Source organism: Plectrocnemia conspersa, unplaced genomic scaffold, assembly GCF_051122295.1.
Source record: "Plectrocnemia conspersa isolate PC_06_02 unplaced genomic scaffold, ASM5112229v1 ptg000011l, whole genome shotgun sequence".
NCBI classification, from domain to species: domain Eukaryota; kingdom Metazoa; phylum Arthropoda; class Insecta; order Trichoptera; family Polycentropodidae; genus Plectrocnemia; species Plectrocnemia conspersa.
In genome coordinates this window covers 22,731,543-22,756,721 of record NW_028277175.1, presented here as the reverse complement: position 1 = coordinate 22,756,721, position 25,179 = coordinate 22,731,543, and the positions used below count along the sequence as shown (strand labels likewise).

The 25,179-nt window shown below is 31.7% G+C and overlaps 2 protein-coding genes across 3 annotated transcripts in view; one reads left to right on the top strand and one right to left on the bottom strand.

Annotated features, from left to right (window-relative positions):
• alpha-Cat (catenin alpha) overlaps positions 1-22,696 on the top strand; it is a 42,842-nt gene extending 20,146 nt beyond the window's left edge. Inside the window, exons 15-23 of one of the 2 annotated variants that reach the window (XM_088196586.1) lie at positions 18,049-18,200; positions 19,584-19,656; positions 20,006-20,073; positions 20,141-20,322; positions 20,397-20,502; positions 20,562-20,696; positions 21,147-21,263; positions 21,442-21,630; positions 22,414-22,696. In XM_088196586.1, coding sequence (XP_088052712.1) covers positions 18,049-18,200; positions 19,584-19,656; positions 20,006-20,073; positions 20,141-20,322; positions 20,397-20,502; positions 20,562-20,696; positions 21,147-21,263; positions 21,442-21,606 — 998 coding nt within the window. In that variant the 3' untranslated portion in view covers positions 21,607-21,630; positions 22,414-22,696. Of the gene's footprint in view, positions 1-18,048; positions 18,201-19,294; positions 19,365-19,583; positions 19,657-20,005; positions 20,074-20,140; positions 20,323-20,396; positions 20,503-20,561; positions 20,697-21,146; positions 21,264-21,441; positions 21,631-22,413 lie in introns of both variants that reach the window. The other variant, XM_088196587.1, reaches the window with a different exon arrangement.
• A 741-nt stretch (positions 22,697-23,437) lies between these two features.
• Positions 23,438-24,260, bottom strand: Urm1 (Ubiquitin-related modifier 1). Its single transcript, XM_088196595.1, has 2 exons — positions 24,137-24,260; positions 23,438-24,068 (listed from the first exon to the last, which is right to left on the bottom strand). The coding sequence occupies exon 2, from the start codon at positions 24,058-24,060 to the stop codon at positions 23,737-23,739; it is 324 nt and encodes a 107-aa protein (XP_088052721.1). The 5' UTR covers positions 24,061-24,068; positions 24,137-24,260; the 3' UTR covers positions 23,438-23,736.
• Positions 24,261-25,179: the final 919 nt, after the last annotated feature.

Genomic DNA, 25,179 nt, shown 5'->3' with positions numbered 1-25,179 from the left:
ACAAAGCATTGAACGTTGAGCTGTTCATTTGAATACATTTTTATCATCACTATTATCTCTATGTTGCCTAAATATTATTTCCTATATGAGAAGTAGATTGTTCTATTGTATTCAACAAAATCTAACAGAGTCCGTTAAATATTTATGCTTCCATTTTATGTATAGTACATACGTGGTTTGATCAAAAATACGGCGAATAATTTTTTTTATGAACAAAGTAATAAGCTTAGATGAAATTTGAATTTATCTCCTTCAAAATACTCTCTTTGGCTAGCAATGCACTTATCCCAACTTTTATTCCACGATTGGAAGCATTTCTGAAAGGTCTTCACTTGCTTCGTCATGGCCCTCTCAATGTCGGGAATGGTGACAAAACGTTTTTATTTTTGGGAAGAGCCATAAGTCGCATGGTGCTAAATCCTTCCTTTTTTTTTTCGAAAAAAAATTTGCTGTTTAGACGCGAGGTGTGTGATGAAGGAAAAAGCCATTGGCCCATTTTCTGGTCTCTTTTTCAGGAGCGATTTATTTCATTTTAAATTCCATTAAGAATTAATATTTTTCAAATTTCTGAAAAAAAAATTCAGCACCCCTTTCGCAGTTAACAGTGTCGAATTTTCTCTTTACAAACATTCGACAGATATTCAAACGGGTTGCAATGCTACCATTATTTAAACTTCAAAGACACGTATATCATCCCAAAATTGCAGTCCAAATGCATCTATGTCATGCCCAATATAATTTCTGTTTTCTGAAGCATTTTGAGTGACTTGATGATCAAATTTCCAGTATTTCGTTTCGTTTTTTACTCTGGGACCACTAAATTACGGTAAAAATATTTGGCAATTTCTAACCATTTTACCTGGAATTACTAAAATACTTTGTAAAATCTATTAATCCATCGATGGATTTTAGAAACAATTTTTTTACCGGTCTGTGCCAACCGCTCGTCGAGTACCCGGCTATTGTCAAAGCCCAGACGTGTGAATTGGTATCTATAGTTAAAATAAAATCGTCATTTTACCAATCGATATTAACCTTTTCTTTACTGTGATGTACACGGAGTTTACACATCATCTTAATGTGTGAATATCTATAAATATATTAAAAAATGTTAATATTTAAAGTATTCACCCGCGATACACTTACATATTAAATTAGATAATTACAACTTATAAATAAGTATTTTTCCAAAGTGACAAAAATAAATATTTTGTCAGCGAAATCGTGTATCATTACACTGATATAGCAAAACTTATGAGTGTTGCCAGTTGAAATTTGTTGCATCGTGCGGGAATAATGTTCGTGTAAAGAAACGTGAAACTTAATTAAAAAATATTATTTTTGTAAATAAACATGTGGTATGTTAAATTTTTGTATTTATGTCCAATGGATTGAATCGTTATTATATTCACTTATATTGCTACATTTTTTTAAAATTTTTAGATCACTAATTTTTAGCTATTTTTACATGTACACTGAGTGTACATCACCGATTTTTGAAGATTATAAGCTCAATAAGTGCGTTTCAACCTTTTGATTACTAAGCCTTTTGGAATTACTATCTAAATATCGATTATCGATGATTTTAGTTCAATTTCTTGCACATACAGTGGAATCTCGACTTACAAGAAACTTGATTTTTTTTTAAATTCACCCGACATTCGAGCAAAAAACGTATTGCGTAACTTTAAAAAAACTTGATCATTAATTTAGATAGTATGTATTTACCATTTTATTTGACATACGAGTAATTTGAGTAACGACCTCCGTCACCGAACGAATTAAACTCGTAAGTCAAGGCACCATTGTATTTTTTTATTATACGCATTTATTAACTAGTAATTTAAGTTCATTTAATTTTCTGAATACATGTAGTTTTTCTCTACTGATTTTTGCATCCTGACAATTACGACATCTACATTTTGAACATTAGAGTCGTATTCTTTATTCACATCTTCATGTTGTGGTAATTCATCTTCAGTATTCTCTATTAAATATTTTTCAATATTTTTAGTATCATTATTTTTTAAGTCACTAACTCAAATTTTTTTATAAGTATCTTTTAAAACTGCTACACGCAGTCCATGATTATAGCACAGTTGATGATGTGGTGGAGATCGATGACCGAAATTTATTATTATTTAATAATTAATTAAATAATGAGTTGTGAATTAACATGAAAGCAAGTTTCGAGCGCAAAGCGTGGTATCACAAGCGCCAAACGCGAGAATGAGTTTATAGCGCAAATTTATGAGCATGAATCACGAGATTATGAACGCCAAGAGTAAAATATAGTTTCGGTGCGGTAGACAACGAGCAATTCTGTAACATATTTGATGTAATAAATAACAAGTACATAAATATATCGGCAATCATACAAAAATAATCGAGAAGTAAAAAATATCTAAATTGACATTGAACTATTGGCAAAGCAGAAGACAGAGATAGGAACAATTCCCTTTTCTTAGGAACACTACCCTCATTAGTTTATGAAACTTTTTCGACACCTGAGCGAGCCGTATAACATCTGAAATTCTTCATGTGGGAATCGTTAGGTTAGCCGTTCAGTTATGTGTATTTTCAATTCTCAAATGGCGTTGGAGAAGATAATTTTGTTACATATCTAGCTTTATTTTTTTTACTATATACTATACGACATAACTAAAACAATATGATCTGCTACTCATGTTAATAAAATTAGTAATTAATCGAGGCATGTGTGACATAATCAATGTATTATGAAGAAAAGTATAAACATATAATTTTAATTAAATATTTAATAGTGGAAATTATATGCCATTTTTCAGATTATAGACAATGAAAATCATCGTTTATTTTGTAATAGTCTTCCATTGAACATTGGTAGAATTTAGAGAAAGGACATTCTATCTTATTAATGCTATTGTTCAACCTGTTCGCATTTATTGCTCACCCGCCGAGATCCAAGGTTTTTCGGTAAACGATGAGCGAAATTGTCTTCTTCCTTATTGCGTCTTTGTACTCTTTTGTAAAAAAGTAATTTATAATTAGTCAAGAAAAATCAATAAGAAGAATCAACAGTCGATACGATATTCGCATTCAATAAAAAATATGCCCACAACATAATAAATTTCGCTCGATCTGATGAAATTCTACAGGTCGTTATTTTCTGCGATGTTACAAAACAAATTTTATTGCTTTCATTAGTATACTCGCGGTGACCTTGAACCGTCCATGGCTAAATTCGAACTCGAAAAAGCGTGAGCTAATAAAAGAATCGAATTTGTGAAGCGTTTCTTTCTGTCCATATCACGCCAAGTTGGCCTGATTCTTTTGACAGGTTGACCCTAAACCTTTCATTGTATAAAAAAATACAATTTATAAAATGGACACTCTTGCTTTCAATCTCTTAAAATTAAAAAAAAACGTTGCATTCGATTAGCTAGGCATTATGTAAAACTGTCGCCGCAGGAGGTCAGATTTTTTCGTTGTATAAAAAATATGTTCTTGACTTCTGACGTAACTATTGTAAGCTTTTTGTTAATGGGTTGGGTGGTAAGAGTTGTCATTCATCTTTTGGCGTCACTGTATAAATATGTTACATGCATTGGATACGCGCAGAACTATATTAATCGGTTGATCAGAATATTATATATTATGATTATAAACCAAATGTAGTGTAAAAAACATATAGTTTATATGAATTAATTTTGTATAGTTAAAAGGTGACATCTTGATGTCTACTTATGGGATTTTTGAATGAAAGAACAGGGATATTCACAATTAAGGTGTTTTTACGCACGTGTATGCTGTATGAATTTTACAAAAAAATCGTCGTCTGTTTTACTGGTTCGTCAATTTAAAAAATGGTTCAAAAGATTTAAATCTGAAATTTTTGTTTGGATGACAAGCTTCGTAATAGGACACCAAAAATCATTGATGATGTTCTGCATAGCTGCAGAAATGTCAATTCAGGGGTTGACAGATAAGACAGGATTTATGGTCTAGCATTCAAAGGAGTTGAAAAAATATTGGGTGCACTAAGCGACGAGAACAAGGCGACGCGCCTGCCTCATACTGCGAGAATCACGCGAGAAAAAATTAATGCTCTCGGATGGAAAACTGTTGCTCACCCTTCATATTCTCCCGTTATACCACCATCAGATTATCATTTATTTGAGTCTGTACAACATAATTTAGATTGTAAACAAATTAATAGTAACATTTCTTTCTAAATATTTTAATTCACAGTCAGTCAGTTTTTACAAATGTGGGATTAAAAACTTGGCTGATCGATGGAAGAAGGTTGTATCTGTCGATGGAGCTTATTTTATAAAATAAATTTGTTATTGAGAAAAACTACAACAATTGAAAAATTACTTAACAAAATTCCCCAGAGACGAAATAGTCCGCTAGTAGTAAATTTAGATTTAATGGATTTCCTGCGTCAAAGTATATTTTTATAGATTCATTAATGTATGATTTTTTGTTTGACCTCTTGATTGAAAAAAAAGTTTTATTTTTCCTTGGCATAGTATCGTTCTTAAATGACAATAAAAAGTTGACCATTTTAAAACAGTATTAACCCTTTGCGCTCGTAAGTCGACTATGTGTCGACATCGTATTTCAAGCGTTGTACTCGAACGTCGACAATATGTCGACAAAACTTTGAATGCATTTATTGGCTTTGTGTTCAAGCAAATTTTGAAAATTTAAATTTATTAATAGTAAAAAGACTTCTGTTAAACACATTTCAGTAATATTGAATTTTTAACTTATGCAAATAACTCAATAATCTTAAATTTACAAGTGTAAGTTTATTGTAAAATTTTTCATCGGAACATGGTCAAAGCGCGCGCTGTTAGGACGGCATCGCGCTAGACTTGACAGATTTAGGTTGTCAATTAATGCTTTAAAACTGATTTTTTTCTTCTAATGGCATCTATATTTTTATGATATGGGATGAAACGGGATCATATGCTCTAATTGTGCATAATTATTACTTTATATTGTGTGTCTGTTATGAAATAAAAATAAAATTTTTAAGACGGAAAAAAGAGCGAGATGCCGTTATGCTAGCAGAGCTCGCTTACTCGCTCGCACTAGTAAAATGAGCGATTGACAACTATCGACCTGGGTACTCAACTCAAACGATAATATTAGTCTCGACACATTTAATATATTTTCGAGCTAGTAAATAGCTAAATTATGTAAAACAGAATTAGTAATCTGTGTTTTAATTATTTATAAATACATATATTGATTTTCTTTTAAAAATTATCCATATAATTACGAATGACGATATAATATTGAATTTTTAAGGACGTGATGATGAATTCGATATTACTGTGACAGTAATAGTATGCGTTTATGCTAAGACTATTTTTACCAATTTTAAATCTGGTACAAGTATTTAAAGTTTCAATATTAGGATAATCTTTTAATGTAATAATTTTTTATGATCAATTTATTTATATTTTTAAGAACTGTTTTAATAAATTCAAAACTTAAAAATTCAAAAATAAAGCCACGAGGCCAAACTACGCTGGTTCGCTCTAGGTGTAAAAACGCCTGCCAATCCATAACAGATCCCCACAAAAAAACAATGTAATATTTATCATTTCTGCCTCAAATGGGCAAATACATACGAAAAACTTGTATAATATTTGTCTAAATATAAAATTTGATCATTTTCACAAAATATAATAAAACTTTACCAGCCCCACCTATTTTTTTTTATGTACGAAAAAATTGGGTGGGGCCTGGCCCCAATTGCATTTATATTATCACCACAGCTGATATTTTTGAGCGCCATTTCGAAATTTGTTATTATGTGGGGGCACCTATTCATGCCATATTTTTAAAAATATTATGGTTCAAATAATTGATTTACAGCCTTAAATTATACTAAAAAGCCATTTTATTAGGCTCAAATGCTTACGGCACCTTTAAATGTCTAATGAGTACTGGCGATTTTCTTGATGACACCTATAGAAGTCATCCGCAGTGAAAGGGTTAAAAGTCTTGTAAAACATATTTTTTTCAGTGAGTTTTAGGATTGTATTACACTTATATAAATTTATCCATATTTAAAACTCTAAAGGTGGATGACTCAAATATGCGTCATTGAAAAACTATTGGTAAAAGTCGTTTATGCACAACATAATCAACACTTACACGTTTAATTGGATAAGATTTAAAACACAGTTTGTAAATTAGTGATATCTATTATATATTGTTAACTATAATTACAGCTTACAATCAATAGATGTCGCTTAGAAGTTAGGGCTTAATTTTAATAATAGCGCATTCTTAATATTAAAATGTTTAGTTTGCTGCGGGACCTGAACCGATAGTCTCTAGGATATCAGTTCAACGCCTTAAGGACTACGACATTCCGGTTATACAAGACAATCTAAATATAAAGTTGTAAAATCGCCATGACGCGTTTTGAATGTCTCTCTGTAAAACATATAACTGAAGAATATAGACAAGGTTATTTTGCTCGTGTAACACCATAGACCAGGGGTCGGCAAACCTTTTTTGTGAAGGACCAGATTGTAAATATTTTAAGCTCAGCGGGCCAGGAAGCAAAATTAAAATGAGCTTTATAATTTCTCTCAAATATTCAAATGTATTGCAAAAGGCGTTACGTGGGCACTGAAGATGCTGTCAAATTTAAAGTGCATAACGTCACGGTGAAATACAAAGCAATAGGAGCACCTTATAAGGTGATACCTAGCTAGCTCCTTAACTCGACGGTTGGCCGCTCTATTATAGCACATACTTTGATTTTTTTATATGTCAAATCTAACAATTACTTGCAGCCCGGATTAAAATAAGCAGAGGGCTGGATTTGGCCGTAATTTTCTGACCTCTGCCATAGACAGTGAATATATTAAAAAATATCTAATTTAATTTGGCCTTCTTTTTCGTATTTTAAATATTCCTATCCTAAGTGCATGTAAACGCAGGACAAATACCCCCTGGATAGATATATCTCCCATCAAAACTCCCCTGGACATAAACCCCATGTACAAATAATCCCCTGTGCAAATAACCCCCTGACAAATAGCCCCCTGAAAATTAACCCCCCGTGTAAATAACCCCCCTGACGATTAACCCCCGCCACGTATAGAGATAAGTATTTTATATAAGTTGTTATTATTTATAATAAATGGTCATTATTTTAATAAAATAATGTTTAATACGAATAATCAGTATCAATACTAATTTATTTCATTCAGCAAAATACAGAATTTTTAAAATATCAATAAAACTAACACATTTACGAAGAAAATATACGTATTGTATATTTTGTACCGGTGACCGGTGCGAGCAAAATTGTTATAAAGAGTATTAAAAAAAAATAAAAAATATTATTAGGCTAGATAAAAATGTATGTATAATACAGCTAAACTTTGGTAATGGCGTCAGTATATGTTTTATTAAGTATAATAGAGCGTCACGAGACGTGTTAAGTAATATCTGTATTATCTTTATACGTGGCGGGGGTTAATTGTCAGGGGGATTATTTGCATGGTGGGTTAATTGTCAGGGGTTATTTGCACGGAGGGTCAATGTCCAGGGGGGTTTTGACGGGGGGTTGTTGTCCAAGGGGTATATTTCCAGGCGGTTAGTGTCCTAGAACCATATTTCCTAATCTAGATTCTCCTTTATATATGGACCTTCGCTTTACTTTATTTGGAATCTCATTATCGGCAACTTAGCGTCAAAAGTGTTAAATTTTGCTTTTAAAAATCATTGGTTATATCGTTAAAATGTATCCTTTTGCTTAAAACATATGTGCTGATGTGCATATTGTTTGTGTTTTATTTATTGTAAGGTGCATAACAATTTTTCGTATTAAATGTGTTTTTAAACGTTATTATATGTTGATATATGTTTTATTTAACTAACAGTATATTTTTTTATTTTTTATAATACGTTTATTGTAATCTGATTTTCTAAAAAGTCTAAAACTTGTTAATGGGAATATATTAACTATTTACCAAGAAAAAACAACAATTAAAAAACTAAGGTTTTACTAAGAAAAAAAAAACTGCAAGTAAAAAACTTGTGCTCTTTGTAATTTTAATCTTGATTAAATTTTATTGTAACCATTATTTTTTTGTATGAACGCAAATTGTTGATCGATGTTATGAGCGCTAAACGCTATAGAACGAGCGCGATGCGCAAGATAATAAGCGCATTGCGCAAGATAATAAACGATGGGTGCAAAAAAAATACAAACAGTCCAATATTTTAATTATTTAGAATTCATTTGACATCTAGCTATTTACAAATTTCTTAATGGTTATAAACCCCTGCCGCTACATCACTCAGCTGTTTTTTTAAATAATTAATTTATTTGTTTTACCGCGCATTTGATTGCGATGGACGAAAAATCATCTAAAAACATCATTACATTTACCTTCCTATACTATGTATACCTAATACTATGTCATTTATTTTTTGTGAATAGTAAGTACAATTCTTTGTGAACACATTTTAATAAATTATTCTTTTCTAAGTTTCATGGTTAACGTTTTACAAATTATTTAAAAAAGTACAATAAAAAAAGTTATTTTCCGATTAAAGTATTTAAATTATAATATATTTTAAATATTTAATTAATTTTTTTTAACTAAAATACTGACAAACTATCAATCTTTCGCTGTATTAATTTTAATTTGTAAAAAGATTAATCAAAACATGTTTTATTTCATTTTTACTTCCAAAAATTGAACATAAAAAAAGTCTCGAAATTAAATACGAGCTGGCGCTACCCCAACCAAAAAAAAAATACGAGTGCAAAGGGTTAATAAAAGAAAACCTAGTATATACTAAGTAGATTTTAAGAAAATACAATATTCAGTATAGGTGCTTGATACAAATTAAAAAAATTGTCGTTACGCAGCTTAGTTTATCATAGCGATTACTTTAAGCAATTGTTTCAAACAGAAAACATTGTATTGTTTTTATTATAAAACAGAGGAGAGAGAGATAGTGTAGGGGTGATTATGGATATAATCATTAATAGAGCTTATATACTCTTTGAGTTAGGGTAAGTCCCTCGCCCTTCTTGTTTTCAATCGTAATGGTTCGGGGCGGAAACAGACTATTTGTTATTGTCTAATGTGTAGGTAAAATGTTTGTTGCATAACGGCATTTAGACTTGGCAGTGATATAATTCTATGGACTGCATAATCTTGGGCTCAGTTTGTCTTGACATTGAGAAACCAAAAATTCTATAAAAAATCTCTTCACTAATTCTATAAAATAAAATCAACACACTAATTAAAATTTAAAATTACCAATGTATTCTTTATAACTGAAAATGTCGTCAACCCGTGTCCTAAATTATTTATTTATTCTCTTGAATAGTAAGGTTTAGCAACGTTCATTGCTCTTGAAATACGCTCGGTGTTATGGGGTTATTGTTACCATAGTGAATCTTCACATTAAAACTAAAAGGTCTTTGCCAAGGACGCCCCGAAGAATTTTTCCATTTCGCGAAGCGAACCATCAAGTTCACACAAGTTATTCTAAAATCGTTTCGCGAAAGAACTCATTAGAAAGATGTCAAGGAGCATCAAGAGCTGGAGCTACTAGCCAATTAACCTTGTAACTTTAACGTCCGTTGCGTAACCCATGTTTTTTATTTATGCATATTGAGTTTAATTTGTTTTCGATCCAATAGCACGTAACGTTTAGTGCGGCTATTTGAAAAGGTTACTGGATTGGGCCGGGCGTGAACGCTATGCCCTTATCGTTTAGCTCACGACAATCACGAACCGAGTGAGAGTTTGCTAAATAGGCGTAGGTATTAATATTAGAACGTGGCCGTCCATGTTCAATTACTGGACGTTGAGAAACAGCAGTTGCGATGTTAAAACTTAGAGATCTTTGAATCCCTGGGAAACTCTTAACCCGCCGTTGGTCGCGCGAGTATGGCATACCCCGTTGGTCGCGCCTGAGCGAATAGCCGCCTCCCAGTTCTTTACGTTTTTAAGTTTAAATATCGAATATTTATTATTATTTTTATTTTTGGTATATTTTAGTGTTGTATATATAAAATAAATAAATTCTTTAAAACTTTTATTTACATAACGAAAGAAGAAAAATAAAATATTAAATATTTTAAAAGTAAAATATAATTTTTTAGATATATGTTTAAAACTTCAAAAATAACATGAAAAAATGTATATTATTTTTGATCTTGATTACTTGAATACTAAGTTATGCAATCTGGACATATTGCCGATGAATGTTCTTTGCATATTGGGTTATAGCACATGTGGCATTTTATGGTGATTTTGCGATTTTTTTCCTAGGGCAAAAATTACATTTTGGACGATTCTATTCACTTGGTTTTGGGTGATGAATTATCGTAGTGTCAGTTTTCTTTCCTAAATACTGCTATATTTTTATTTGCAAACTTTGCGATAAATTTGTTTAATTTGTTAAAATTATCTAAAGGATCGAAAAAAAATTTCAAAATATTTTTTTATACTATGTATCAATCAAGTTAAATAAAATATATTTATAAAATAAATTAAAAACATAATAATAACAACAAAAAAGTAAATAATAATAAAAAGAAACTACCAAAAATAAAATTTCCAGCACGAATCTAACACGCGTAAATAACGTTCTCTCTCGATCTTTGATATAAGACAACTAATACGCAAAACCAAATGTATATCGAATTAGTAAACACGTGTTTGAGCCTGCAATATTGAAGAAAACATAATTCTTGAAAAGTAGAGGGACCCGCAAGTTGATATGTTTCATACAAAAAAAACGGCATCAAAAAAACCGATAGGGTGAGCGCTGCGCCGCCGTGCGACCAACGGCGGGTTAACAAAGCTGCCTCCCTCGCCTCTGATTTTCATAACTCAATGATTGGTTTTGGAGACCTTGCGCATTCCTCACACTACTCGTCCTGTGTCACGCGTCGCCACCGTGGTCGCCCAATAAAGACGACGACCGGCGGAAGGTCTCGCGCAAGAAGAGGAGCAAGCACTCTAACTCGCGTTTCTCAACGAGAGATGTCACAGCGGTGACGAAAGAACGGGTCCGCGCAGCCTCCGAATCACTTTTTGGCGGTTGCGAAATGTCGTCGATAAATCGATTAGTCGTAAATTGCGTGTGAAAACCTACGAAAGACTACTATGTACTTTCGTTACAAAACGATAAGAAAGTCGGCTGAAGAGATTGACGCTTGACACTAATTTCAGAGTTAGGACGTTGTGAAACTGAAGTGCACTGCGCGCTTCACCGATTGTGCATATGTTGATGCGCTTTACATCACCGTATAACATATCAATGTTTGGCTAGTTTTGGGTTAAAATTATTTTCATCCTGTATATCAGAATTACTTAGCGCCTCAATATAATTAGACTTCATTGTTATTGAGAACAACACTACATAAAGTAGAGATTATGTACATTTACATGATTTATTTTTACAATAGGAAAAATAAAGCTGAAAGAGTTGATTAAAAAATACGAAGGGTTGTGAAAATGGATTGCTGCTCGGCTAAATAGCTGTTAGTGAGTCGTTGCTTTAACTACACAACGTCATAAAGCGGCAACTTATGTGCGAAAAATCGTAAAAATTTGCGCTGCGCAGTCGACAAAACATTTTTTTTAAATAAATTTATGAATCGATATTATCATCTCAGCGTCCGGTTTTAGACCGTACAGTCCGGGGTTTGGAGTGCATATGTCGGGATTACAAATAAATTAATAATAATGAAAAAAAAAATACTAGATGAACGGCTTTTTATTTTTTTAACATACCTTCTCTGTACAAATTTTGTCGAGCGACCATTTTTAAAGAGTTCAGAACTTCCGACATTTAACAACATTTTCTTCAAATGTCTTTTCAGCAAATTTTACCAACTCGAATACTTAATTTTATATTATGCAACTTATTTTCCCGGTTTATGTTTGTACTACATACTTGAGCAGCTTTCGAGTTATGCAGATGACGTTCAATTACTGAGTGTCGTATTGTTTCTAGATTGGATGGAATGCATTTGCGCTTGCATGTTCGAATCTCTATTGACACTTTCATATTGCTCTTCGTTAACCGCGCAATTCAAAAAACAAACGATTCCTCATCAAGTTAAGAAATCTGAATACATATCTCTTAACCGTTTCCGCGTTATTTCTAAAACTCGTAAACGTAGAACCAGTCGAGTTTCGATGTCATAGTATATCTCATCTGATATAATAAAGCGACACTATTTCCCATATATTACCATATTCGGTGGGAGCATTTCAAGGTTGTTTTTATAAAAATAAGATGTTCAGAATAATTGAGAGAGAGCGAGAGATACATCAATGATGTAAATGATTTTGGGTTACATCACGCAATATCGATCGATTGAAGATCAGTGAAATTTTATTTATGGTTCTTCTAAGCATATTTTGAGCTTCGTTAGATGAACCAAAGCTCATTTGGGTGGAGTTGAGCTGGAATCTGATGATGAATCCAGTCTTCTGGTTTCAAGTCTGGATTAGATGGCGAAATCTAGTGTTTAGGCTTATCTGTTCTGGTCCTCGCCCGTCTTCTGGCGATGAGACGGCAAATGTCACGGCCGACCGGTTAAAACGATTTCGAGACGATTCTGGAAAGTTCATGTTTGGAATGGTGTACACCTTCGGCGCTCGTTGAGCGATTGATAATTAGCGCTTAGAAGGAAAAAATGCGCGATGGATTTCACGAGATTGAACTCGGACAATGGCTTAAGGAGCGCCAAAATCATGCCGGTATACCGCTCCATCTGAATTTAGCAAAACATGTTCAGTCGCACGCCGACTGAACATGTCCGACGCCGACAAAAAATCCGAAGATTTACCTAACAAAATATTCGTTTTATGAACCATTTTACAAAGTATTAATTTAAATGCACATATCTCTTAAAATAATTCCCTGTTAAATCGCACCAATTATTAGCGCAGTCTGTAACGTCTCAGACTAGTAACTCTGAGATTGCGGGCTCGAGTTCGACACTCGAACTTTTATTTATAAAAAAAAATCTCTATCATTAAAAACCGGCCCAGCTGCAGTGACGTATATTTATTAAAAATTATATTACACATAATAATTTATAATTAATAATATAGAAGTCACCGATTCGCAGACTTTCAGTCTGGTGTTTAATACTTACTTGTAGGTTAAACTTACCCAGTTGGTACAGATTTACCCCGTTATAACACATTGGTCTTGCGACTTTCACGTTACAACGGAAGATTATTAAAAATTGGATTTAAAATTTTATTTTGTTGTGTTTTGAGGTTTTTAAAACATATATTAAATTTTATCTATTTAACAATAGTAATAATATATTTAACAATAAAAAACTTTTTAAAGAAAAATATTGTAGGAGAAAAATAAATATTTGCTTCTCGTTAATTACCGCATATTTTTTATATTTTAATTTGTCATGGCATTTACCAAAGAACCCAATTCCACTAAATCGTGTTTGTAATTTTCAATCATATGTAGAGATTTAGATTCAGCAATTCTTCATTGAGAAAAGAAAAATAATATATAAATACATTAATGCAATAAGTTGAGTTGGACTTTGCTACTATATTAAAAACAATCGTTCACTTGAGTTTAATGCTTCGTTGAATTAGCGATCAAATGTTGATGTTATGAAAAAAATACGGCATGTTTACTCAGTGTACATCACAGGAAGGCACATAAAACATGTTTAATTGTATTTTAATAAAAGGCGAAATATGAGGAGGGGGAGTAAGTGATGATTTGCCACTTTGCATCTCTGATTTATAGAATTAAGGAGTGGCTCGTATTTTTCGGGTCAGAATATAAGCGGCCAGAATAAATATTAGATGGTCATAATTCATATTAATTAGGACAGGTCAGAATTTATTTTAAATGCTAAGAATTATTTTAACAGATGGTCAGAATCATTTTTTAGTTTGCCATAGTGCTATCGTATAGTGTTTTTATTGTTGTAACACTGAAGATGGTACAACAGGTCGTTCTGCCATTCGCATGTCGGCAGTTCATTATCATTATCAAGGTGTTTTAGGGCCAACTTGTTTGGTTGGGCTTGCAACATTGTCGGATGTCAAAACAACAAGCAAAGCGTGTTCTCCGCCGCTGCTCTGTCGTTATTCCCGCTTCGTTCGTCGCGCTGAATACCTTCGCGTCCTACATACAAATAAATAGATTCGCTGAATGTCATTCATGGGGTGTTCAATGTTCTGACCGACGCTCGCTCGCACCTAACCTGTCCGACAGTTTTGGTGCGAGCGAAATATCTTATAAGATATTTCTAAAATAAATAATTTAGTGCTCATTTATATTTAAATGTGTTTATTTAAAAATAATGTTTTAATTCACACGATCGTTCTATATTTTTATTCATAAACCATTTGATATTTATTTTTGACTCCTAATAATATAATTATGACCATTCATTATTTTAATACTGATAGTTCTATATTTTTATTCTCACTATTTACCTTTCACAACTGTCAAATTGAGTTTTATCGACATATTTTCGCTAGTAGAAATATATATATGTATATATACCGGTGAAAATGTATTCTTATATGATAACACTGAAACACCAGTGAATATGTAACTTCACTGGTAATACACATTTACTGTAACATATAATATATTACACGCTTGGATTAGTATATCTGTGTATGCAATATAGTACGTTTTTGGCGTAATGCAAATGTTCACAAAACTGTTTATTTTACAATATATAGAATTTTAATATATGACCCCGAGGCTCCATAAGATACTTAGTTAACTAAAGGTACCCATTGTGTTCTTGATGATTTTGCTATTTATAAAAATCTGTAGTAACTTTAATTACCATTATCTAACGTTTCGTCCACATTCTATGAAGGATGACCTTCGCTCATCGCTTCCTCATCTCGTCAAACGCCTTGGGGTTTCGAAGGTCGACCTGATAATCTGCGAAATGACCGTTTTTCTTCAATCGCAATCTATTACTATATATACATTACGACATTTGTCTGCAGTTATGACCTATTAGAGGTGCATTACTTTCCACGAAGCGCGTTGCCTAACTCGGCATTTTTTTTGCTTCGCGACCTTTCAGCTTCAGCCGGCGGCGACTCTTCACCCCTCGGATCAGAATCGGATTGTTTCGGTGGACAATTGAACTTTTTGCAAGAGGATGGATATGTTTCCCAATCCGATTGCCAAACGCGCGCCGAAAGTGACGGCGAAATAATGATAGATAGCATAATGCATCTCTGCGCTCGCGAGGTGTTGCGAAATCGGCCCGATTCATTATTTGATCGCTTGGAGATTTTTTCAGCTTTCTTTACTATAAGAAAAATTATTTATTAAAAATTAAATTGATTTTAAATTATCATACCTTATGAACTGTTAATGCTGTATCTTGTATCAAAATGATCAAAGTTAAGAAAACAAGATTAAAAAAAAAGTAAAAAAAAAACAAGATTTGCATATGTAAATAAATTGGGTACTTGTTAATCAGGTACAACACGGGTACTTGTTATTAAAAAAACACTGATTTTATACGAGCAGTTTTAATTAGCAATATATAAAATTATTGTTCCATAAAACGATTTTTTTGTGCATTACTGCTGTATAGTTTTGCAAGCGATCGAGCATTGGTTAGAACAGTGAACACCCCATGAATAACTTTGCAACAAATCCTTTTCCGAATCACTTATAAATGCATAACAATTTGTTTTATGGAACAAAGTATTTATTTTAATGCAAATATCTCTTAAAATAATTCCCTATTAAATTGCATCCGTTTTATACCGCTGCGTGACACTAACGTGAGCGCATATTTGCCAATTGCGAAACGTCGATTTTCTGTTTAAACCAAAACCTAACCTAAATTAATATAATGGTTAATTTTTTCGGTTAGGTTTTGGTTTGAACATAATAAATTCAGAAACGCGCAAGTTCTGTTGTTTCACTGCAAGCGCGCATGCGCGCCTGCACACGCACCAAGATCGAGTGTCACCCAGTTGGAGTATAACCGGTGGTTTTTGAGCGTTTCGCCCTGCTAATTAACAAATACCCTAAATTATTTAATCGAATTATTGAAACTGTCCTCAGATGAATTGTGGCATTGAGTTCACAATTAATAAATTATATACTCAAAGTTCAACTTCAGTCTTGTCTTAATTCTAAAATTAAATAGATTATTTTCAGGTTGTTATGCCGAATGGTGCGACTTATTAGTTAGACGCCGGAAGATCTGCTTTCAGAGTCAATGTGTATTGTTTTGAAGATCACAGTACGTTGTATGTGTATGTACTTGGTGCTTATTGGTAACAAACGGTTAAGAAGTTTGGTTACGGTTACATAATTTAATGAAATTTTAATTTTCAACTCACCATATACTGTATTATCAAACTCTGAAGTATTATTGAGTAGTATATAGTAAGAATGAGTAATATTTTAGTTCGAGAAAATTTAAATGGATCTATCACTTATATTATTTAAAATATCTAACCCTAGTGTAGCACTCACTGTAATGAAATATACAACACTTAATTATATGTACTCTTAAATGATAGAAATAAATTTGATTAATAAAAATCACAAAAAAAATAGCCCTGACAAAATACTTATAAAAAACGAATTTTTATATGTCACTGTTTATGGTTTTTGATTGCTTGTCTTGGTAATTATTTACGTCGTTCTTGGGTGTTCTGATATGATGAATGCCCTCGTAAAGCAACTTTGTTCAACTGTCACTTTCTACTGGGAAATTATGTACAGTGAAATCTCAGTATAGCGAAGCTCACGGGACCAAAGAAAAAATTCGTTATATTGAATGTGAGAAAGATTATTTATTTTTAATTACCATATTACTAAAGCATTAAAATAACCTCTTACAAGCTTGAGAGATCGTTTTTTGTCCATTTTAAAAAATACTGTAATGAACACAATAAAATTTGCTTAAAAAATGTCAGCGAAATACCTTGAATGTAGCTTGTGAACACATCTAGTTTGTCCTTGTCCAAGTCAAGGACAAACTGAATTCAGAAAAATATTGTGTCAAGTTATAACGTCGTTCTTAAATTCGGATCAAAATATTTCGTTATACTGAGATCAGTCTTCGTTACAATGAAAACATAATGTATGAAAGTTTTTCGGGGACAAATTGAAGATTCGTTATACTAGTAATTTCGTTTTTTCGGTATACGTTACAAAGAGATTTCACTGTAATGATTTTGGTTGATGAATTATTTTTTTAAATAAGTAATTTTCATAAAATATTTTGAGAATATAACATATCCTATTTTATTATGAAAAAGATTAACTTGCATTAGCTTTTTATTTATAAGAGTAAAATAGCATCAAATTTATAATTAAAATAAAATAGCATTAATAATACCACAATATTTTCTTCAAGTGAACTAGCAGTTTCTATGAGATTATATTTTTTGTACAACAAAAAAGTAAATAGAAAATACTTGAACCAAATGGATAATATAATTAATTTTAATTGATTATTTTTTATCATAAATATTTGTTAAGCGAAACGTTTATTTACCGAGCTATCATATATCTTCACTGAATTTAAATTTAGTTTTTACCAGAAATGCTTATTTATTAACTTGAATTCTTTATACCTTTTAATTTCATTTTTATTCAAAGTTTTTGAATATATATTGTTCATAGTTTGTCACACGAGGTCATCTAAAATATACATACAAAAATATGAAAAAAGATGGATAGCAAATAAATACGATTTTTTAACACATCTCTAAATCCACACGTTAACCTTTTAAAAGTGAAAGGTCACCCGTATGCCGTTAGCGGAGTTGAAGTGTGACTAAATAAATCAATGAGACATTAATACAGACGGTATTTTTTTTGTAATTGCCCATCAACGTTTAATATTAATGAAATTCTACTAGTTTATTCAATAGTCGAATTCATTACATAATGTGTCTGAGAATTAATTTGAGACGAATCGACTTGTAATGGTTTATATGTGTGCCAATGAAGTTATAAATTATAGTGCATTAATAATGTTTTTTTTTGCAGTTATGGGAAAGTTTGCGGCTAGAGTCGAAGTCGCCGTTCAAGCACTCGGAAGCGGTGCTCAGACCGACGTGGATGAGAATGATTTCATTGACGCGTCTAGGTTGGTCTACGATGCCGTCAGAGAAATCAGGAGAGCTGTTCTTATGAATAGGGTAAATATGGACAAATTATTAGCAAACAATGAAGTACGACGAAACCAAAAACAGGTTATTAGGTTGCTGTGTAAATTCAGCCATCTTTCAGTTATGGTTAAAGCGATGCATACATTTCATATTATTTGGTTTGTATTAAGACAAATTTAGACGAAATCAGAAGATTTAATTAGGTGCAAAGTTATATAAGAAAATTTGGAAAAAATAAATTTATTTATACAATATATTCTCCGTCGATATTTAGAGAAAGATCGACAACTTTCCAAGATAGTCCGTTAATTTTTACCATAAGAGGGCGTACTTTATCATATTTAAAAAATATCTTGCTATGGTTTTTTTATTTTTAAAGATTGTTGCAATTCAAAATTAAATTATTCCACAAAGGTCCTTACCAAATAGACCTGTTTTTAAGTAATGCCGGGTTTTGAGGTTGCTTTTGCTACCTGCTTCTTCGATAATCATTATGTTTGGCGTTTTTTCTTTAATGATACAATATTAATTTTTCGCCTCCATTTACCATATGATACAAAATGGCCTATAAGTATCACAAATTTGTACGCGCGTCGCTTTGCGTCCCTTAATACATTTGGTACCCATATTGCATGCTTTCAAACCTTCCAAATTTTTTAATGCATCTTTGGACACTTCTAGTTTGTTAGTTATTTTTAGAATTGAGATCTTTGGATTTGCCTCAACTTCAGCAGCTATTCGATCTTCATTATCATATTAAAGGGTTATTTTTTGAGGTTTAACTTCAACACAAAAATCTACCGATTTTAGTTTATTAAATTATTTTTAACAAAAGGAAGCATGTAATACGTCGCCATTACCTAAACAAATATTTTTGGTGGAACTCATATATACAATTTCGCTAAAATTGTTTTTAGTAATGAATTCCTACATTGTATATGTAGTTTATTTTTTAATGTTTTATGTGTGAAATATATACTGAGAGAACTAAAAAACACTTCCAACAAATAGTTTTATTTTGAGAATATCAATCAATTAACTGAAAGATGCGTATGCCTAATATAATATTATGATTATATACATACATATATTGAATTTTAATTTTTTAACTGGGAACTAAACAGGAAGACGAAGAGCTGGACCCTGAAGACGTGGAGCTCGACGACCATTACACGATGGAAACGAGGAGCAAATGTAAGCCCAAATAAACCGAAGCAACTACATGAATGTAAACGCTTTTATAGTGTTAACAGGAATGTGTATTGTCAATCATAAATCGTCATGTGTCCGCCTCTTCATCGACTTGCATGTCAGACATTTCAGATCCAGAGCCGCCGCCACTGCTGCATGATTTATATGTGTTATTTTTGTGTCGTCTCATTCATGTGTATGTGTGTTGCTTCTCTCCTCTAGACCAGCGAAGATCTGGACACTGATACAGAGTTCGAGCCGGTCGAAGACATGACTATCGACACGAGAAGTAGATGTGAGGATGGTCATTTCGATATCCAGTAGCTTTCTTCTTTGGCGTACTAACGACTTTACTGACATTTGCATTGTTTACACATCGGCTACTAATGACGCATACTAACACGCATGCTTTTCATCATCATCATTCATATGTTTTTTTACTTAAATTAATTAAAAAGTAGTGAAATATGTTGCTTTAATTTATATCCATACAAATGAGGAATGTTTGAAAATTTTAATATAATTAATATATTTATTTGTGTACATTTTACTTAAGAACTTTTTCTAACAACCTCAGTTGTAAAATTTATAATTTAGCTCAGTTAGATTTATGTATAATAAATTTATTTGTCGTATAATTTTAGCAAGCGCTCACACCGGTGAACTAGGAGTGGATGAGTATCCGGACATCAGCGGAATAACCAACGCTAGAGTATGTGATATTTTTTTAAATCGTATTCGTATGTAGCAGTATTTTTAAACGATATTATGGATAATAGGAAGCCATGCGTAAGATGACTGACGAAGACAAGCAAAAGATCCTGCAGCAAGTAGAGTTGTTCAGGAGGGAGAAGATGACTTTCGACACTGAGGTCGCTAAGTGGGACGACGCCGGCAACGACATCATAGTGCTTGCCAAGCATATGTGCATGATCATGATGGAAATGACAGATTTCACCAGGTAGGTGTGGCAATTGCGGAAAAGGTCGAGTGGACCCTCAAAATCGTTGGCTAATTACGGTGATTTGCTTACAGAGGTCGTGGCCCGCTCAAGACTACAATGGACGTTATCAATGCTGCTAAGAAGATCTCTGAAGCCGGAACCAAACTTGACAAACTCACTAGGGAGATTGCCGAACAAGTACGATTTAATCGCAAACAGTTATTAATGAAGACGATACTGACTCATATGTATTTCAGTGTCCAGAATCGTCTACAAAACAAGATCTATTGGCCTATCTCCAGCGCATCGCCCTGTATTGTCACCAAATGAATATAACTTCAAAAGTCAAGGCAGACGTTCAAAACATCAGTGGAGAATTAATCGTTAGTGGGGTAAGTTTTATTTTAATCGCTCGCTATATGTCCAAAAATCTTATATAGAAAACCCATTCATACTTTGAACAATCTTCAGATAATATTCTTTTAGTTTTTATCTTAAAAATGAAGTGTGCCAATAGAAGACTCACTTGAAGGTAGCCTTTGAATAATGTTTTGAAATTTTTATCGCTTTGGTTTGGTTAAATTTTATTATTGTAATCGTACTGCTTATGGTATTTAAATAGGGAAAGTATATATATATATATGTGAATGCCATTTGTTTGTTTTTTATATATTAAGATTATTATAACCGAATTATATATATTTATGAAATCCGATCGATTGCTTTAAAGCTTATTGTTTTGTTTGGAGTATGTGTCCTTTTAATATTATAAAAACGGTATAAAGTTGCTCGATTACGTCATCGGTGATACAATGATATTAATTTAATTTTTAATGTAACAGCTGGATAGCGCCACGTCTTTGATCCAAGCCGCCAAAAATCTGATGAACGCCGTCGTCCTGACTGTTAAGTCATCGTACGTCGCCAGCACGAAATACACCCGACAAGGAACGATAGCCGTAAGTGTCCCTAACTATGGGTATTCATCATTTTTTAAGCTTTCGTCAAAATCTAATTTTGATGTGTCTTTCGTTTAATTTGCCACTTTAACTGGATTCAAATAGAATCAATATGTAAGTATTGATTTGTGAGAGCTCCGCCGCAAACAAGTGTGTTAACTGTTTTGTCGATTTTCAGTCGCCGATTGTTGTGTGGAGGATGAAGGCGCCGGAGAAGAAGCCGCTCGTTAGACCCGAGAAGCCGGAGGAAGTACGTGCCAAAGTACGCAGGGGATCGCAGAAGAAGCAGCCGAGTCCGATACACGCTCTCAGCGAATTCCAAAGCCCCACCGAGAGCGTCTAAGATTGTTTGGACTTATAACGAATGGTAATTTTTATTTTTATACTTCAACAGACTATTACAATGTTTCTCTCCTATAGTAAGAGAGGAACCGAATATTTTTATAACTCAAGTACTCCAATATACTATTATTATTATTATTATGTAGATTTCAATAGGAATATATTTGTGCGGAACCTGACAGTGCATATGTTTTTTTTATTCTTGCTTGTTGCGAGTTCAGAATCGGAAGCGTAGTAATAGTTCTGACTGAATTATTCAAAATAAGTGATTCAGTTTGGTAGTGTTCTGGCTTATATACCGTTGAGGTTGGCGGTAAGTCCAGTATCCGATCCAGTTCTTGGTCTCCAAACCAATATGATGATTTGGGGTGGAACCAGACTCTTTGTTATTGTCTAATAAAGATTTTATTAGACTATAACTGGATAATAGATTTATAATTGCTAAAAATTGGCAATGTCATCATTCAATAGAATAGTCCGAAGATGCTAGGTAGCAATCCTTTTTTTACGGTTTTTATGCAAGTGTTTTGAAATGTTTGATGGATACACAATATCATTTGTTTACACCTACATTAGAAAAACATTTCTTTTATAACATTCATAGGCCAAAAATAAATCAATAGGTTTTATGAGACCTTTTTAGCTAGTCTTTTGCGACTAATTTTTATATAATTATATAGTATGTATTAGGTAGATATTTAAACTTTAAAATACCGGTGAGACGTTTATATACATTTATGATTTCTCTTATAGAATTGGAAAACGGTAATAATAATAGAACTAACTCACAATTTTCTTATCATTTCAGATGCCAATACAATACAATACATTTTGGATTTTGATACCACAGTTTTTAATATGTTACACATGTTTAGACTATTAAGATGTACTACTACTACTACTACTACTATTCAATTAAAGTGTTATATAATCGTATTTTTCCCGAATATACTAATAAAAATACTGTTATACATTATACACACATTCCATTTTAGACGATTGTACTATTAGAAATGAATTTAATGACTTTTTTTGTATCATTGTCATGATTTTTTTATTTATCTTTCGATTCAATGTCATTCAATCCGCTCATGAAATGAATGCATATCAAATTTTTATATATATATCGCCAAAGACTACTTCTAAATGTTACTACGGCTCAATTTTTTTTTATTCATACAAAAAATGTGTATTTTTTAAAAAAAAAACTTTGTTTAGATTTAGATTTTTATTCCTGTAATTATAAGTGACTTTTTAATATTATTTTTGACGCACCTTTTCGGTACGTTCCATGAAAATGACGAATTATTTAATCTTGTTGATTTGAAAATTGTATCTGAAAAGGTTCGAATTTTGATAATTTATGATATAAATATTATTGGTAATATAAAAAATAATTACTTAATATATTGAATGATACAGGGGAGTTGTGAAGTATTATTATTAGATAAATATACAATAATTCTATATGTACATATGGGATTATATATTTAATAAATATATTAAATTTAATAAAAAAAACTTTTTGCTATGACTTTTTATCCGTAATGTTTAGTAGATGGATTTAAGTTAAACTATACATTTATATTATTATTTTTACGATTAGAAATGACGGAAAGCAAGTGTTGAATATTTTCTATGACTATTAGTGATTTTTGTACGCATTGCCATTTTTAAATCCATTTTGCTGGTGTTAGTTCCATGACTTTAAATTTATAAATATGACGGAATTGTCAGTGAAAAAAGCAGTATTGAATTTATGAGACTTGAAACGTTTAGTGATAAGATTTTATAATTGTATTTTAAATAAATGCAATAAATTAACACTTTGGTAGCTATCTTGATACTGTTTTTTTTTATTATATAAAAATATACAAATCTGTTGATAAAGTTCAATTATACTGTGCCATCATTTGAAATTCAACAATAAAAAAAAAGTGTTATCATATATATATCCGCTGCTATAGTTTGATTAGGGAATAAAACATAACCAATTATAATGATTAGCATTGATTTCGTACATTATATTGTATAATTTCCATTATATATGTGAATATTTGTGTACGATTATACTGCATTATATTTATGATGAATAAATAAACGATTTGAATGATGTGTTTTAATATTTATATTATCCTCCATGAAGCGTAGACATGAACACTATAATGTCATTAGCTTGTAACTCATAATCCAACTGTCCGACCAACTCCCAATCCGTTTCGTTGACTAACACGAGTATCCCTGGTCGCACGGAATCGCCTTGGAAGAACATCTCCGGTCTTTCCTTCAATAAATTGTCTCCCAACCATTGCAAGAAGTGTTTTAGCTTCCACGTCTTTTCGTTCGTTCCTTTGCAATATTCTTCCAGTGGAGGTAAATCGACTTTCTTCAGTTTGACGTTATCGAACAAGAATTCAGCACCGCCGGTGAATTTCACTGTGATCGGTAAGGTCATTGTGAAATCTAAAACATCAACATAACCTCAATATGTTAAACTATACATCATTTATAACTTTGTATGTAAATCTTACCTAAATGTGTAAACACCGACCCGTGAGTCAAAACAACTTAACCTAAAAGTAGACAAAACGTCACTTTCAAGTTAGTGCTGCCATAAGCAGAATAACATTTAGTGCCGATTTTGTCAGCGAAAAACTAAAAATACGTAAATTTTAGTTTAAATATTGTTATATCAAACTCATTATTTTTATTCAAAAAAATATTGAATAATACTTGTTTTATATACTGGGGTAAAACCGAACAAAAGTTTTGTTTTTCTTGTATGTTATTTTTTACTTAATTACTTAAATGCTTACACATATGTACCTACGTACAGCAGAAATATTCATAAATAAAAAAAATATGGAGCAATTTACAATAGCTTTATATTTACAAAATATAAACTATTGATGAGGATTAACTTTTATATTTGATTTAAAATGTTTTCATAATAATTTAAATAATAAATATAAGATAACCTTGAATTTTTTGTGCCTCGTAAAATTATCGCAATGTCGTAAATGTTATCTTATTTTTTATAGATTAATACATATGCAGTGCCAGGGAATATTTAACTAGATATTTTTTTAATTTAAAAATTTATAGAAATATAACTCTCAAGACATTTTTATTTACAAAATATATGTTTTATGGATATTTTTTTCAAATATTCGTGATATTTTTGCGTTTTCAATGTTATATTACTTAATCAGCCCGTGAGATGCTTAATATATAGATTTGTCTAGTATTGCAGAAATAAAGTATAAAGATAAATAAATATAAATCCTACTTTAATATATGAGTCCAATGAAACCGAAATTATTTTTTTAGGTATTTCGTAGCTTAGTAAAGATTAGTGAAATTATATTTTCACCAGTAGAGACCAAATACATTTTCACCATTAGTTTATCAAATTTTGTGTCTGCGCAAAAACTATATCGATTTTTTATCATCATTATAAAAAGACTACTGATACATGAATATGTCTTATCAAATTTACCAAGGAATTAAACGGTAATTGTAATAATGTTAAAATACTTGCTTATCATGATGTTTATATAAAATTATAAATATT